This window comes from Sciurus vulgaris, assembly GCF_902686455.1.
Source record: "Sciurus vulgaris genome assembly, chromosome: 5".
NCBI classification, from domain to species: domain Eukaryota; kingdom Metazoa; phylum Chordata; class Mammalia; order Rodentia; family Sciuridae; genus Sciurus; species Sciurus vulgaris.
The window spans coordinates 81221239-81237169 of NC_136465.1; the positions used below are offsets into that span (position 1 = coordinate 81221239).

The 15931-nt window shown below is 38.0% G+C and overlaps 1 protein-coding gene across 1 annotated transcript in view; it reads right to left on the minus strand.

The window, feature by feature from the left end:
- LRP6 (LDL receptor related protein 6) overlaps window positions 1–14554 on the minus strand; it is a 179145-nt gene extending 164591 nt beyond the window's left edge. The window contains exon 1 of the mRNA XM_079140029.1: window positions 14358–14554. Within this exon, the coding sequence (XP_078996155.1) occupies window positions 14358–14412 (55 nt within the window). The 5' untranslated portion in view covers window positions 14413–14554. The remainder of the gene's footprint in view (window positions 1–14357) is intronic.
- Between the last annotated feature and the right edge of the window lie 1377 nt (window positions 14555–15931).

Here is a 15931-nt window from a genome sequence, read left to right on the forward strand (position 1 = left end):
GGCCTTCAAACATCACACTGATTTATCAATCCTGAGAGTGTCTACTACATTATATTATATTGACCTTCTCTTAGCATAGGCCAAATATAAACATAAGGAAAAAAAGGTTCCTTTTGGTGAGGGGTTACAATGCTCAGTCCTAGCACTTAAAATTTAAAACCCAAAAATGATAATAATCTAATATTTATGGGCACCTTATTTATAGCACTAACTTGAGAAGACTGTTTACATATCAAATATGAATATGGCATTAGATGGCAGCCAAATGTCTTTCTGACTTTCAAGTCAAACATTAATATTTTCACTGAACTTTTGGTCTTCTAAAGCCAAAGAACCATTTGGCTGACTCACAAACCTTCTGAGTACCAAAAACAAAAAAAGCATGAAGCAGGGTAAGTCAATATTTTCTTAATTTAGAAGTACTAGTTACAACAAAGGCTTTCTAAAGGACTGTACATAAATCCACACACATTAAAAGGAAACCAGGTTCATTTTGCACAACCACCCCTCTGATGCTTGAACCCTTCCTACATATCATCACCAGTATCTTTTCAGCAACATAATAACGGGGATAACTGAAAGATATAATTTGATCTGTACTACTGTTTTTATCTACTAAAGAGATAATTGGACCCATACACACCTACCCTGATTGTAGCCTATATATGCAATATGCTCAATACCTTCCATTCCAGAATGCTACTTTCTGAATTCCTAAACCCAAATAATCAATCACATCTTTACCAAACACATGGATGCTCAAGAATCTTTAGTTTTCCTTTATTCCTACCAAACATCCTATAGCAGCCTTTTAAAACTTTTTCTGTACTCCTGAGGACAAATTTCATGTCTTAAATACTTTATTCTCAGATCATCTCATAATTTCAATGAAGCAAGAAGGTTAATGTCAAACATCTCCAGAATCTTAATGTATACCTCTCAAAAACGACTCTATCTCTCCCCAACCTCCCTTACATTGTTCTCTTTCTCAAAGGAGAGGTTACTCTAAGACAACAGCAAAAATTTGGCTATCTCCTCTCTGCAACTTTGCTCTATCAGTTGTTCAGTATTTCTTGTACCTTCAATAGCTCATACAGATCCTACTATCAATTTTGCTTTAATAATCCTAACCTGGTTACCATCAAGAGAATAACTCTTTCTCTTAACCAAAAAAATTTCATAACACTGGTATGTACTTTTAGGTATTAATTCCTTTAGTCTAACTTCCTACACACCACTCAACTGAAACTATTTTCTCTAAGCCTTCATAACCAAATCCAATAGTTTTTTCCTCAGTTCTTACTTTTGACTTCTCTGCAGCACTCAACACTGTTGGTCAAATCCCTACCTGAAGTAGAATGTTCTGTTTATATTATACACTATTATTATTGTTTGTTTGCCTTTTGGGTTTAAACCTTCCTCCTCCTTCCCATATATAGTATTCTAAGATGTTCTGCTGTTCTCCAAGTGACAGAGTATGAAAAACTATCAAGTTCACCTGGTCAACAACTTTATGCAGCTAATTTCCAAACCATCTCTAGTCAAACCTTAAATTCTATGCTTATAATTTCTTTTGAGCCACATCTTCCTCCAATTTACTTAAATTCATCATCTTTCTCTCCAAAAATTCTTCATCAGCCAATAATACAATTCTCCAGATCTTACTGGTGTCCCTTGGAGCCATCTTTCCCTCATTTCTTTTCCCCAGTCTGCCAATTTCCATCTTGATGACTCTTCTTTAACCATGTCTTTAAATCTGCCTCTTCTTCATTTTTAGAACCACTATGCTACTCTAGACCTTCATTATCTTACACCTAAACTATGTTAATAGTAAATGATTTTAATACTTTCCTTTTTCTATTTCTAATACATACACTTTATCCAACTCAAAAGCTTTCTGATTCCCCTTGCCTAAAATAGCCTCCATACCTCAGCCCTCCACTACATGAATTACCTCAGTCCTCCACTACCTAGGACTCTAAATTTATCTTTTATAATCTGCACCATACAGATTTTCAACATGTAAACTAAAAACACACTATGTCCTATCACCACAGTGTATTCATTTTCCTGCCCACATCATACTTTTCTCACCTTCTCCCAGAAAGCAAGTCTAAATCCTTCAAGACCAAATTCAAATTTTATATACATGGAGAATCTTTCCAACTGTCTCAGCTTTCCTTCTTTTAACCCTTATAGCCTTTACCACTTACTTGACATTAGCATTCTTTAAGTGTTTTTCCTGCCTCAACCAGGATCTCAAATATTTAGGAACATCTAATACTAATTTTATTCCCAATGCCTAGTATAGTTCACTGCACACAGCAATAAGATGAACAAATTCATTAATATTTAAAAGCAATCTTCCAGAACCTGATCTAAAAATATATTTGCCAAAAGGACTCTGATCAAAAGCTTACAAATATCATTACACATTGATTCAGCTTAACCAAAGTTTAGTCAGGCTTCCTCTTATCCATGGTCCCTTAAACTTTCGTTCACTTTAGCTTAAGCAAGCAGATACATAACATACTCTCTTAAACAACTCATTCAGAGATCAGCAGACCACATCAGAAATCATCTGCTAACCCTGACCAGTTTGCCATATTCTCCCACAAAGATCCTGCTGGTGCTACTGATCCCATCTATAAAAGGAAAGTCTTTTGGGTTTGATTTTGAGACACCTAAAGATCTTGTGTGGCCAGAGCATCCTCTCTGTTACAACGGTCTTTTCAAATGAAGTCTCTTCCTAAGTCCAGATTTACCTTAATTTGACAATTGTATGGTGACTTGGATGGGAGACTAGACTTCACCTATGGATCTGTGTAATTCCCACCTCAATAATGGCATTTCAGGGAGTCATCTGACTTGTTCCCCATTCAGAGATTTAGGAATCCTTCCTAGAGTTCAACCTTAACCAGTGCTTCAGACAACTTGACTACTGCAATACAATAAGGAGTTACTTTGATTCTTTTAAGCAAAGAAATAATTTATTTAGCTCTTTGAGTAGAAAATCACAGACTCTTTAACAAACATTGCAAAATCTTCTGTTTTCCTTTGACTTCTTGATTACACAAGGGAATTTCCCTGGTTCCTCATAAGGAAGTACTCTTTCCTAGCTTCTTTAAGTTCTTTTATCTGATTATATTATCTAACCCCATAGGTAGCTCTCCCTCTAATTGGATACCCTCTCTCCTCTGCTTACTATATGCTTCACCATGTCACTAATTCAGTTCAGTATTTCCAAAACTGGCAAATTATTATTAAAGACAACTGAGAACTTTCCAATGTCCTCCTTGAAAAACTTGAGATCTCCCCAAACTGGCTCACCAAAGTCCTCTTTCTTTCCATAACTCCCCCATTCTTCCTTCTTCCATTTTATCCCCTTCAATTTTTCCTTTGATCTATCCCCCATCATTACCTCAGGTTCCTCATCCCCTCTATCCACACTTGTCAGACCAACTCCTTTCCACTCTAATCTCTCAACACTCACTTAAACTTTAGGGTCCCCATTCCCCAATTAGGGACTCATGAGGAACTCAGGAACCAGAGGCTAGAAACAGACTGATCTTTTATCCACTTGAATGAGGCTTGGAGACACCAGTAAACCACTTGACCTCTCTTCAGTCCTTCACTCAAAATTTAGTCTAGTCTCCATAAGAGACCAGATTATTATTACACAACAGGGCAAACAGGGCACAGGAAATACATGATAGGGATACTTGAGTCCTTGTTTTATCTGAACAGGTAACTTCAATTAATCCATCTGCCAGAAAGACAATCTAGCAAAATGCACAAGTGGGAAAGAACAACAGCCACCTCTTATGGCCAGGCATGGTGGCACACACCTGTAATCCTAACAGCGGGTGAGGCAGGAAAATCTCTAACTGCTCTAATTGGAAGTCAGCCAGGGCAACTTAGGGAAGTCCTCTCTCAAAAAAAAAAAAAAAAAAAAAAAAAAGAAAGTCAACTCTGTTATATAATCTATTAATGAGCTGAAACTTTAAAACCGAAGTATAAACTCTCATTTGTGTCTATGTTTCTATATGTATGTGTATATGTATGATATCTCCCTCCCTCCAGACAGTATTACAAATTAAGATTATAAAATTTCTTAAAGGAGCTCTATTCTGATTGGCTAATTAAGTAATTATGACAATTAAATATTCCTAAGATTTCAAGAAATTAAACTTCTTACACTTTTCCAAAGTATTTTTACAAAAACTAACCCAAATGTTTTAAAAATTCAAGCTAACATGACTTTGGGTAGATCTTGGCAAATGAGACTAGTTTAATATTGCTGGGGTTTTTTGTTTTTTTTTTTTTTTTTGGTACTAGGGATTGAAGTCAGGGGTACTCAACCACTGAGCCACATCCCCAGTTCCATTTTGTATTTTATTTTAGAGACAGGGTCTCACTGAGTTGCTTAGTGCCTCAATTTTGCTGAGGCTGGCTTGAATGCGTGATCCTCCTGCCTCAGTCTTCGAAATCACTAGGATTACAGGCATGTACCATAGTGCCCAACCCATTTGAAGTCTTTTGTCATCTACAGTTTTTAATTTTACTCTAAAGCTCCTTTCCAAAGAACTAAGGTTCTTTACCATTATGTTACTTCCTATGTTTCTTTTTGTCACTTAGGTTAAAATGTAGTCGAACAGTTTTTCTCACTGACCCATAATTCTATTTAAACATTCAAAGCTCCTGAGAAATTTTGATATTCTACCTTTTCAAAATCAAATCCTAAATGATGTCTTTTATACTAACAACTATCTGAGATTTTCCAAGGGCCCCTGGAAACCACAAAGAATTTATTTTTCACCTTGTAAAATTCAGAAGTTACAAGTAATTGTTGGGGCTGGGGATATAACTCAGTTGGCAGAGTGCTGGCCTGCATGCACAAGGCCCTAGGTTCAATCCCCAGCTCCAAAAAAAAAAGTAATTGTTTATTTGATCAAAACATTATAAGCTGAATGGGAAGCACTGTCAAATCAAAAGAGATGCTTATCCTCCCTAATTAAATCTGTATAGGTAAAATGTTATTAATATGAATTATTTCAGACAATGTACACAAGAAGTTCCTAGATATTTAGTGATGCTCTCATTGTAGATGATATACTTCTATTGATCAGATTCCTGGTACTACTTTGCCTGACATTAAATAACAGTATAATGCCCTTGGTCAAAATTCCATGTTTGTCTGTTTTAATGTTAACTTAGTCACAATTTTACTTCTCTAAAAATTTTTTTTGGGGGGGATTGAACCCAGAGGCATTTTATCACTGAACTACATCCCCAGGCCTTTTTATTTTATTTTGATACAGGGTCTCACTAAATTGCCAAGACTGGCCTAGAACTTTCAATCTCTTTCCTCAGCCTCCTGAGAAACTGAGATTACAGGTATATGCCACTGTGCCTTAGCTACTTCTTTAATCTGAATAAACTATCTTATTAGATCAGTGGGTCTCAACTGAATTCATATGTACTTATGGAAATTTTATTTCACAAATGTTAAGGGCCTATTCTAGACTGACTAAATCTTTTTACTTGATAATCTTGGTATATTCTTATCATATACTATATATGCTTGATAAATTCATGGCCTTCTATGTCTCAGGATTATTATATATCTTTAGGGTTTTTTTTCTTTGAGGTGGTTATATTTATCTACATTCATAAATTACATGTAATAGCAATTTTCTTTAAAATAAGGCTAATCATCATTGCTTATAGATATTTTGTCCAAAACATTTTTAGATTGACTTGATTTTGGTTTGCATACCAACATCCTTGTCAAAATTGCATTTTTTTTAATAACCGCTCATTAATCTTTCACTTTTAAAATTATCAGCAATACATTAATTATACTATTTGAAGTCTTTTTGTTATCTACATATAGTCTTTTTTAGAGGGTTTTTTGTTTTGTCACTTCTCAGGTCAACTCCCCCCAGGTACTGGGGGTTAAACTTTGGGTGCTTTACATCCCCATTCCTTTTTTTTATTTTGGGACAGGGTCTTGCTAAATGCTGAGGCCATCCTCAAACTTGTGATCCTATTGGGCAGAGAGGGATTAAGGGGAGGGAAGGGGGCAGGTGAGTGGGAAAGACAGTGGAATGAGACTGACATCATTAACCTAGGTACGTGTATGACTGCACAAATGACATGGACTCTATATCATGTACAACCAGAGAAATGAATAGTTGTGCTCCCTTCATGTACAACAAATCAAAATGCATTCTGCTGTCATGTTTAACTAGTTAGAACAAATTAAAATTAAAATTAAAAAAAAAAAAAACTTGTGATCCTAGCCTCCAAAGTCTGGGATTATTGGCATGCACCACCTCATCCAGCTCAGACAGTTTCATTTTGTTTTGATTTACTCTGAACATACCTGAAAATAAGTTACAGTTCAAAGTGCTTGTCTCCAACAAAAAGTCCTGTTGAAAAAGAATTGTGCCAGTTACACTAGGGCACAGGCTTCTTCTGATGGCATCATGTAGACAGATGAGAACACACCAGCGGAATGAGTCAGGATTTCCAAAAACTTTTCCAGGTAAATGGTTTACAGAGTTCCCAGCCTCACAGATGAATTAAGAATGGTGACTCCCTGGAGGGTCCAGAAACCCTAGAATATTTTGTAAACCTCAACAAGGTAGGAACTAACTCAAATCTATCAGTACTACAAGTAAAAACCGAAGTTAAGTTCCTGACTTCATCTCTAGCCTCAAAAGGGTTTTAATCTTAGAGTCCTTCAAAAACTTTCAACAAAACTTAAAAGACCCACCTAGTAAATTAACTATATATACTATTAACTATATATACTATTAACTATATAACTATTAACTATTATATACTATATAATTATATACCTAATATAATTTACAATATATCTAATTTAACACCTACGTAAATACTGTATTGTTTAGGGAATAATGACAAGAAAAAGTGTTTTTTCCAAATACTTTCGATCAACAGTTGGTTGAATATATGAATGTAGAACAGTGATATGGAAGGTTAACAGTATGTGAGAATACTAAGCATATTATTAATGCAACTGTGATATCCTAAAATCAGAAAACACATTACATAATCCATGCTTCAAATTCAACCTCAGATATAAATTGATTTTTTCTAAATAGTCTGTTTTCCATATCTAATCTCTGTAAGAAATCTTTCTAGTAGTTACAAATGTATAACTTAACCCTGTCTAATCAATGATTTGAGACAAAACACAAAATGAAGTTCCAAGTAAGTCTGTATAAATGTTATAAATATTCACGTATTTTATATTCTTTAAATGTAAAATTTACAGTATTCAGTATGTCCAAAGCTCTGATACATGGTAGTATATGAAGGGGAAAAAAAATCTATTATAAAGAAACTTTTCATCTAAAAGCTATTTCTTCTTTAGCATACATCAAGAAATTTACAAAGAACACATAACATGTACCTAAGAGTGCATGCTAATGAAGTTCATTTCTCAGCTTTCTCAGATTTATAAAATGTCTTTAAACTGAATATATGAATAGTCTTAAAATTATACTTCACAATAAAGCATTCCAATAAGGAGGAAGACTCGTATCCCTATAATCTACTTGGTATATGGTTTGGTTCCAACAGTGATAAAACAATGATTAGCCAAGGCCAAAAGAGAAAAAACACCCTCCCTTCCTGGTCAACCACACTAAGGTACAATTTTCTATTACTTAGGTGACTATTTTCTCAGGGAAAAAAATGACTACTGCTGTTCACATTCACCTCTGCATTTTTATTCTCACTAAAAATGCAATCAATAACTTTAGGCCTGGTATCAATTCTTAACTTACATACCTTAGTTTTTTGCCTAAAAATGTCATCTGGCATCCCCAATCTCCCCCTAAAATTAGTTCCAAATTATGTAAGCATTTGTACACAACCCTTCTAAACAAAAGTATCACCATATATCTGACAAGTTATATTATACCTAATAGGACCAAAGTACCAACAATTTTTACCAAATAGAGCCAAAGCATACTTAATATATGTGCTAGCCACACACCTGAACAGCTTAAACCTTAAGTGAGCATAATCACTGCCACAACTAACATGCACAGCTTGAGAAACAACTATTTCCCTGTATTTGTGTACTAACAAATCGTATTTTAAAATAAATAATTTTAAGGGCAAATCAACTATTCTTAGGTTGCCTGGCCCATGTATTTAAATAAATTTCAAAGTTAATCATACAGGGAAGTGTTCTAGCCATTAAAATAATGTTTATTTTACAGAAGATATGTAAACACATATGAAAAAGTGAAACACAATGCAAGAATTCAGTATATTATCTACTCAACCTGCAGGGAGGAGTCCATCAACAGAATTTTCATTCTTATTAAAGAAATAAATTCTAGGGCTGAGATTGTAGCTCAGTTGTGGAGTACTTGCCTAGCACCTGTAAGTCACTGGGTTCGATCTTCAGCATCGCATAAAAATAAAATAAAATATAATATAATAAAAGGTATTGTGTCCATCTGCAACTAAAAATAAATAAATTAGAAAAGAAAAAGTAATAATTTCTGCCAGGCCCAGTGGTGCACACCTGTAATCCCAGCAGCTCGGGAGGCTGTGACAGCCTCAGCAACTTAGGGAAACCCTAAGCAACTCAGTGAGACCCTGGCTCTAAATAAAATACAAAAAGGGATGGGCATGTGGCTTCGTAGCTCAGTGGCTGAGTTCAATGATTGGTACCAAATAATTTCTGTGATTTCATCCATACTTTATTTTTTGAGCTAAAATCTCACTATATTGCCCATATTGGCCTCAAATTCACAATCCTCTTGACCCAGTATTACTGGTATACACTACCATGCCCAGCTCTAACATATTAATTCTTAAGTATCACAATTAACTGATCTATCTCTAGCTTATAATAATCATCACCTAAAAAAGCACTGTTCAGATTGCAACCTTTAACAGGGCACACCCTTATAATCCCAGGTGCTCAGGAGATTGAGGCAACAGGAGTTGAGCAAACGTAGACTCTCTCAAAATAAAAGGGTTGGGGATATAGTTCACTGGTACAGTGTATCTGGACTGCAATCCTTTAGAAAGTACAAGTTTGGCCATATTTTGTATTTTATATAAAACAAAACAGAAAATAAAAGAAATAAAAGCATTTCACAGAGTTTTTGTTTCAGTTGCAGCAAAATTTAAAAAGTTCAAAAACCACTGGCCCAAAACTACTGCCAAAAACAATGCCTGGAACATTACAGGCACTTAAAATGTTTTACTGGTCTTTTCTGAGCAATATTTCTCTTAACATGGCCATCTTTTTTTTTTTTTTTTTTTTTTTTGGTACCAGGGATTGAATTCAGGGGCACTCGACCATTGAGTCACATCCTCAGTTCTATTTTGTATTTTATTTAGAGACAGGGTCTCACTGAGTTGCTTAGTGCCTCGCTTTTGCTGAGGTTGGCTTTGAACTCACGATCCTCCTGCCTCAAGTCTCCTGAGTCACTAGGATTACAGGAGAGTGCCACTACACACTGAAATGTGGCCATCTCTTTTTTTGTTTGGTTCTGAATTTTGTTTACTTTATTTTTTAAATTTATTTATTTTGATTCGTTGTACACAAATGGGGTACATCTGCTGTTTCTCTGGATGTACATGGAGTCGCATCATTTGTGTAATCATACATGTACATAGGGTAATGATGTTTGTCTCGTTCTGTTATTTTTTCCTTCCCCTCACCCCTCCCACCCCTCTTTTTCCTCTATACAATCCATCCTTCCTTCATTTTTGCCTTCCTCCCACCCATGGCCATCTTATAGTGACCATCCATTCAATGTCTACTACTGACAGCACTGTACTACCTTTTCACAGACAATACCCTATCAATTCTCACTCAAATAAAAGTTATAACCCACATCTTAGAGAAAGAATTAAGGTTAACTTTACAAAGCTATATAAAGTGGCAGAAAATATGAACTATGTCTGACAATGAAGCCCCTAACTTTCTGCTACAGTACCCCTCTTCATCTCCAAATATAAACTTACTATAAAATTTCCACAATGAAAATGGATTCTCAGAGTGTTACCCATGGGTTAAATAGTACTATAACCTATGTTACTTGTTTTTCCAATGCCTTCAGATTATTCAGACAAAAATGTTCTGAAAATACTTTCCATTTATGTATCTCTTCACAGAATCTCTTTTGATATTAAATATTAATAGTCCTTTCTTATAGCCAAAGTATGTTTAAAGACACAGAAGAGTTAAGTTCAGCAAATGGAAAAAACTCCAATTAAAGCACATGAAAAAATTCTCTGAAAATTCAACCATAATCACTTAACCCTTCTGATAATACTAAGCTAAAAACCTTAAAGTTTCATAACCAAATTATTCTCTAGCTCAGTAAGTAAAAGTAAGCCCAAGAAGAAAGCTGGAAAGAAAGCATCAGTTCAACTATATGAAATTGTCATGAAATAACAATTCAAATGAATCAATCCAAGACAAAATGATTATCTTAGTCAAGGTCCCTCTCCAACTGTGCTTCTTGGAGCAAAAGTCCAGTGGCATGGAGCTGGGGATATAGCTCAGCTGTTAGAGTGATTGCCTCCCAAGCACAAGGCCCTGGGTTCAATCCCCAGCACCGCAAAAAAAAAAAAAAAAAAAAAAAAAAAAAAAAGTCCAGTGGCATGTTAAAAGGACTTATAAAAATTTTCATTGTCAAATATGAAAAATAAATTAAACAAAGTTAAAACTACTCTCTCTACCTCAGAATTCCTTGGAGCCCTTAATGTGATAATATGAATTATGACTCCCCAAAAGGATCCCTTACCCTAAAAAGATAGTAACTTAACCAAGGTTACAAAGTAACTAAAGGAAAACAGAACTATAACTTCATTCTCCTGATTTCCACTCCAAAATTCATTCTCCTTCCCCAAAAATTTAAAATATGTGATTTTAAAGGCAGAAAGGAGCTTTAAAAAGATGACGTGTATAGAAATGTAAGTCTGGGTAACAGTGCTTTACTCTGGTACAATTACCATCAGTACACCAAAACAAAAAAAGCAATCAGCAAAGAATTTTTACAAAACTAATGTCTTCTCAAAGAAGTATTTACACAGACTATATGCTTTGACAGTATTTCGAAACTTATAATGCTTATCAAAGACTTTCTTTAGAAAATCAGAGATAGTATTTTCTCTAACCAGCACCTGGATGGGAAAAAAAATAAGAAGAAGAATGGCAACCTCAATTGCAGAGTCCATTAGAGCAAGGACCATGTCTGTTTTGCTCACCACTATACCAGAAGCTTATGTATAGTAGGAATCCCATACATATTTGCTGAAATAATAATAAAGCCCTGCTCTATCATTAATCAGTCATAATATCTTTATCAAGTTATATCTCCGAATCTTGAATTTTCCCCACTTATGAATGAAGCACTTAAACTCACATGACAAAGATCCCGTCTACCTTTAAAAATTCATCAATCTTGCCAGGTGAGATGGTGGCCCATGCCTGTAATCCCAGCGGTCTGGTAGGATGAGGTGGGAAGATTGTGAGTTCAAAGCCAGCCTCAGGAAAAGCAAGTGAGACTCTGTCTCTAAGTAAAATACAAAATAGTGCTGGGGATGTAGCTCAGTGGTCGAATACCCCTGAGTTCAATTCCTGGTATCCGTACTCCCCACAAAAAAATTCATGAATCTTTCACAAATTAAACCTCAAATCCCCAGCAGTTGAGGCTCTATCCACAAATAATCAAAGATTATGATACAGATTTGGTGATACAGCCCAAGAGTTGGGTATAAAGCTTGCCTGGCATGTACAAGATCCTGTGTTCTATCCCCAGCCCCTCCACACACACACACACACACATACACACACACACACACACACACACACACTATATAACATATATGTATATATGGAAAAAAAAACTTGCAAAGCACTTTAAATTCATTTACTTAATATGTACAATAATCCTGCAAATTAGTCAGATATCATTACCAACATTTCACAGATTTAAAAAAAAAAAAAAAATGAGACCCAGAGAACTAAATGAACCAAAACTACACAGTTAAGAAATAGTGAAACTTTGGCTTAAAGTCAAGATTTTGGTGTTAAAATCCCCCAATTTTTCCATTATACTTTACTACCTGATGAGGAGGAAAGGAATGCAGCCTAGATCATGATAGTATTTCCTGGCTTTCAACTACTGATTAAACAAGGTTATAGGACAACAGGTCTCTCAAACACTCTCACACACCCCATCACATATTCAATGTTAAAGCTCCAACTCTTTAGAAAAATGACCTTAAAGCAACAAATTAATATTTTTCTCCTTGGAGTCCAAGGATGACTAAGCTTCACTACCAAAACAGGGGATGACACTATCAAGGAGTGAAGATAATCTAAGTTAAGAACAAAAAATTTTTACATCAAAAGTGTTTTAGTTCAAATGATATGTACTCACATTAAATACTGTTAAACATAAAGACCACCTTAAACCGTGATTATGCTACATCTAAAGTAAGAGCTCCACTTATAAAAGCTTTGGTGGTAGAAATGAGACTACCTATTAACTCTTTCAGTTCTTGTTACATAAGATCATACTTCAAAACATATCACTACAAGTACAACTTCTCTAAACTCAAGTAATGAACAAACTCAACTCTGGGTTCAAACCTGGTGTTAAAACAAACAAACAGCATTTACATCACACCCTTTTCCTCCAAGAAATACAACTGGGGAACCAGAACTATGCAGGTTATGGATTTAATTTCCCCTAAACAGCAATCTACTGGTTCTCATATTTGTTTAAATCTATTAATTTCTGTCTTAAATACGTATTCTTATATCAAATATAATTCTTTCTGACAGTTAAAGCAAAATATTTCAATGAACAGTGTACTATAATAATAAACACACTTATTAAATCCCTCAAGTACATAACACTGCATTAAGCACTCTGCCATGAAAATTAAACAAGCACTATCTTTCTTTACATGTGGAACTAGACAGTTTGAAATATGCTGACAAGGCATAATTATTAAGTATAAATAGAATATGTAAACATAATGGTGCAGAAGAGCAGCTAAAGAAAACTGTTCTTCTAGACAAAAAGGCACTCTCATCAAAAATACATATAGACACACAGAAATGATGCACCTGTCACATTTATACCACAGAATTAGTTTTCCAAACTTCCTAAGTTTTAGAGGACTTAACAAAGTTTAGCTTATTAATAGCTAAAAAAAAATCTCCAGAGCTTCCAGAGGTCCCATACCTGAAAAAAACTGACCATGAACACAAGTGAAATTAAGAAAACCAAAACAAGCCACTGCATCAAGCAGCACTTAAATTCCTCTGCTGATAAATGCACGATAACATCAGTCTCATCTCAACTTCAACTCTAATCTACTTGAGACAACCTGTGGACAATCTTGCCAGCCAGTCAAAATACTTTAAGAACTGTCACAAAATAAAAGTCACAGCCTATGTGTCAGCTTTGCAGTCCAATTCAAAACATCACAGGGGCACTGAATTTGAGTGGTTCCCAGAGCAAATTATCCAAGGAGGTCTGTGATATTTACCAAAGTGCCAAGCAGTCCCCCAAAGTGCACAGCAAATGATAATTTAGTTCCCAGGATAGGCTCCTCGTCACACAAGGACGACTTCCCTACTTGGTGCCAACTGTACAATTGCATACTCCGAAAATAGGGGCAAGTCCTGAATACCAGAGGTTACGAGGGCAACGTTTGTATTTTATTATGGGCTGAAGCTCAGATGATTCCCATTGCTGAAACGCTCGACCTATAACCTCGGAGTCACTTTCCAACTGCGCTCTCACCCAGAATCATTATTCCCCAAACGGAAGCCAATTATTAGTTGTAATAAGGTCCGGAAAAATAGTAAGAGGACTTTAAAAGTTCATCTAAGAAACACTGAAAAGGTAGGGGCTTCGAGGGAAAAGCCAACATTAAGCACCGTGGGCTCAAACATTTTTTAAGCCAAAATACGTACAAAGACCCTTTTCCCTAGAAACTCCAGGCAGAAAGAGGTACACAGACACTCAGTCATTCCGACAGAATGGGGTACCAGGGGTTCGCCAAGACAAGCAGCCCGGACCTAGTCTCAGCTTTGTCCAGACAGTCGGGAAACCCAAGCAGGGGTCTGCATTGTGGCCAGGCGGTGCGCACAGCCCCTTCTCCCGGGCCCCTTTCTCTCCCTCTCCTTCCCCACCACCAGGCCTCTCCCCGCTCCTCTTCCCGGTCTTCTCCCTCCCTTCTTCCCTCCCCTCCCCCCAGACACCGAAACAAGGCCACCCCCCTTCAAAATCCCACCAACTTTCCTGTTCCCCCACTCTTCTCACCTCTCAGGAGCACACAGAAACTGCAGGCCAGGAGGCTCCTCAGGACGGCCCCCATCTTCCCTTCTCGCGTTCTCTTCTCTCACCGGCGAGGGGCGGCCTGAAGAGGGGGAGGCGAGGAGCCCGAGCGGCCGCCGCAGCGGCAGGTCTGCACGCTCATGCTTCCCAGAGAGAGAAGAAAGAAAGGGGCACGTCAAGGATCCGCGCGCGCCGCCGCCGCCGCCCTCTCTACCGCGCCGCTCTGCCCCGGGCTCGCGCGACGCCAGCGTCTGCTCCCATCCCGCCGCCTCCTCCCCCGGCGCCCCACTTCCCCCGCGCTGCTCCTCATTCAGCCTCTTCCTCTGGCGCAGCGCGTAGGGATACGGCCGCCCCACCGCCGCCGCCTCCAAGGGTCGCCGACGAGGTCTTCCTGCGCGCGGCCAGCCCCCTCCCTCAGCGCCTCCTCGCGAGCAGGTAGGAAAAGAGTTGGGGACCCGTGAGCACGCTTGTGCTTGGAGACCACGGGCGATGTACCGCAAGAGCAGGGGTCTGCTGAAGGGGAGAGGCCGCCCGGCAGCGCATTCCGATGGGATTCTTTCCCGGGCCGGCAGCTTCGGCCCTCCCCGCGGAGGGCGTGAAGCGACGTCGAAAAACATTGGAGCCGGCGTGGTCGGGACTACTTTCTGCGGCTCGGCCGGGCAGCCGCCTGGCCCCACTCTTTGTGCGGCGGGCGGCGGCCCGGCCAGGTGGAGCTCGGCGCCCACGCAGGCAGTCACCTGGGCCGCGGGCTGGGGACCAGCTGCTGCTGAGTCGCGTGTCCATGCTTCAGGAGCGGCGGAGGATCCTGTCACCGGCGATGAATCCCGTCTCCGGGTCTGGAAATTGGTTTAGCATCTCTTTTTTTTTAAAGGAAAATAAAAATGCTGGTTGCACTAGCTTTAAATGTGGGTCAAGTGAAACGCCAACTCAAAACAGATATTTATTTTATTCTGACATTCCGGAAATGCATACCTACCCCAGAATTAAGCCTGACAAGGACTAAAGATTTCTAAACTGGCAGATAAAATTCCAAGATAAAGAAGTCAGCTCCTCTTACAGAACGAAGTGGCAATTGGACAAGACTGCATTGGGGATTTTACAAGTCGCATTTAATAATGAATGTTTGGCTTGCTTTGATGATCAATTCCCTGCTTGAGGAAGAAAGAATTCCCCAGAATAAGACTTTGCATATCTTTCTGTCGCTCCAGGTGCACTGGCATTCAGGAGTAATGGCCTGGACACTTCACGAAATCACCTAAAGGCTTCAGTCTAGGCTGAGGCACTCCAAGAGTTAACCGTAATGGAGACGTCAGGTGCATTCTGCCCAGCTGTCACACGCCCTTACCTGCAGGCAGATGGGCAAGAAAGTGAGCTACTACAGGTGTTACTAATATCTTAGTGACATTGGAGTTCACCTGGTGCTTGCACACACATTATCATATTTGACACTCAAAACAACCCTAGGGTAAGACTTTTTTTTATTATTATTATTATTTATTATATTCATTGCACACTGGAGGAAAGTGAGAACCTGAAAGAAATTCAGTGACTTACCCAAG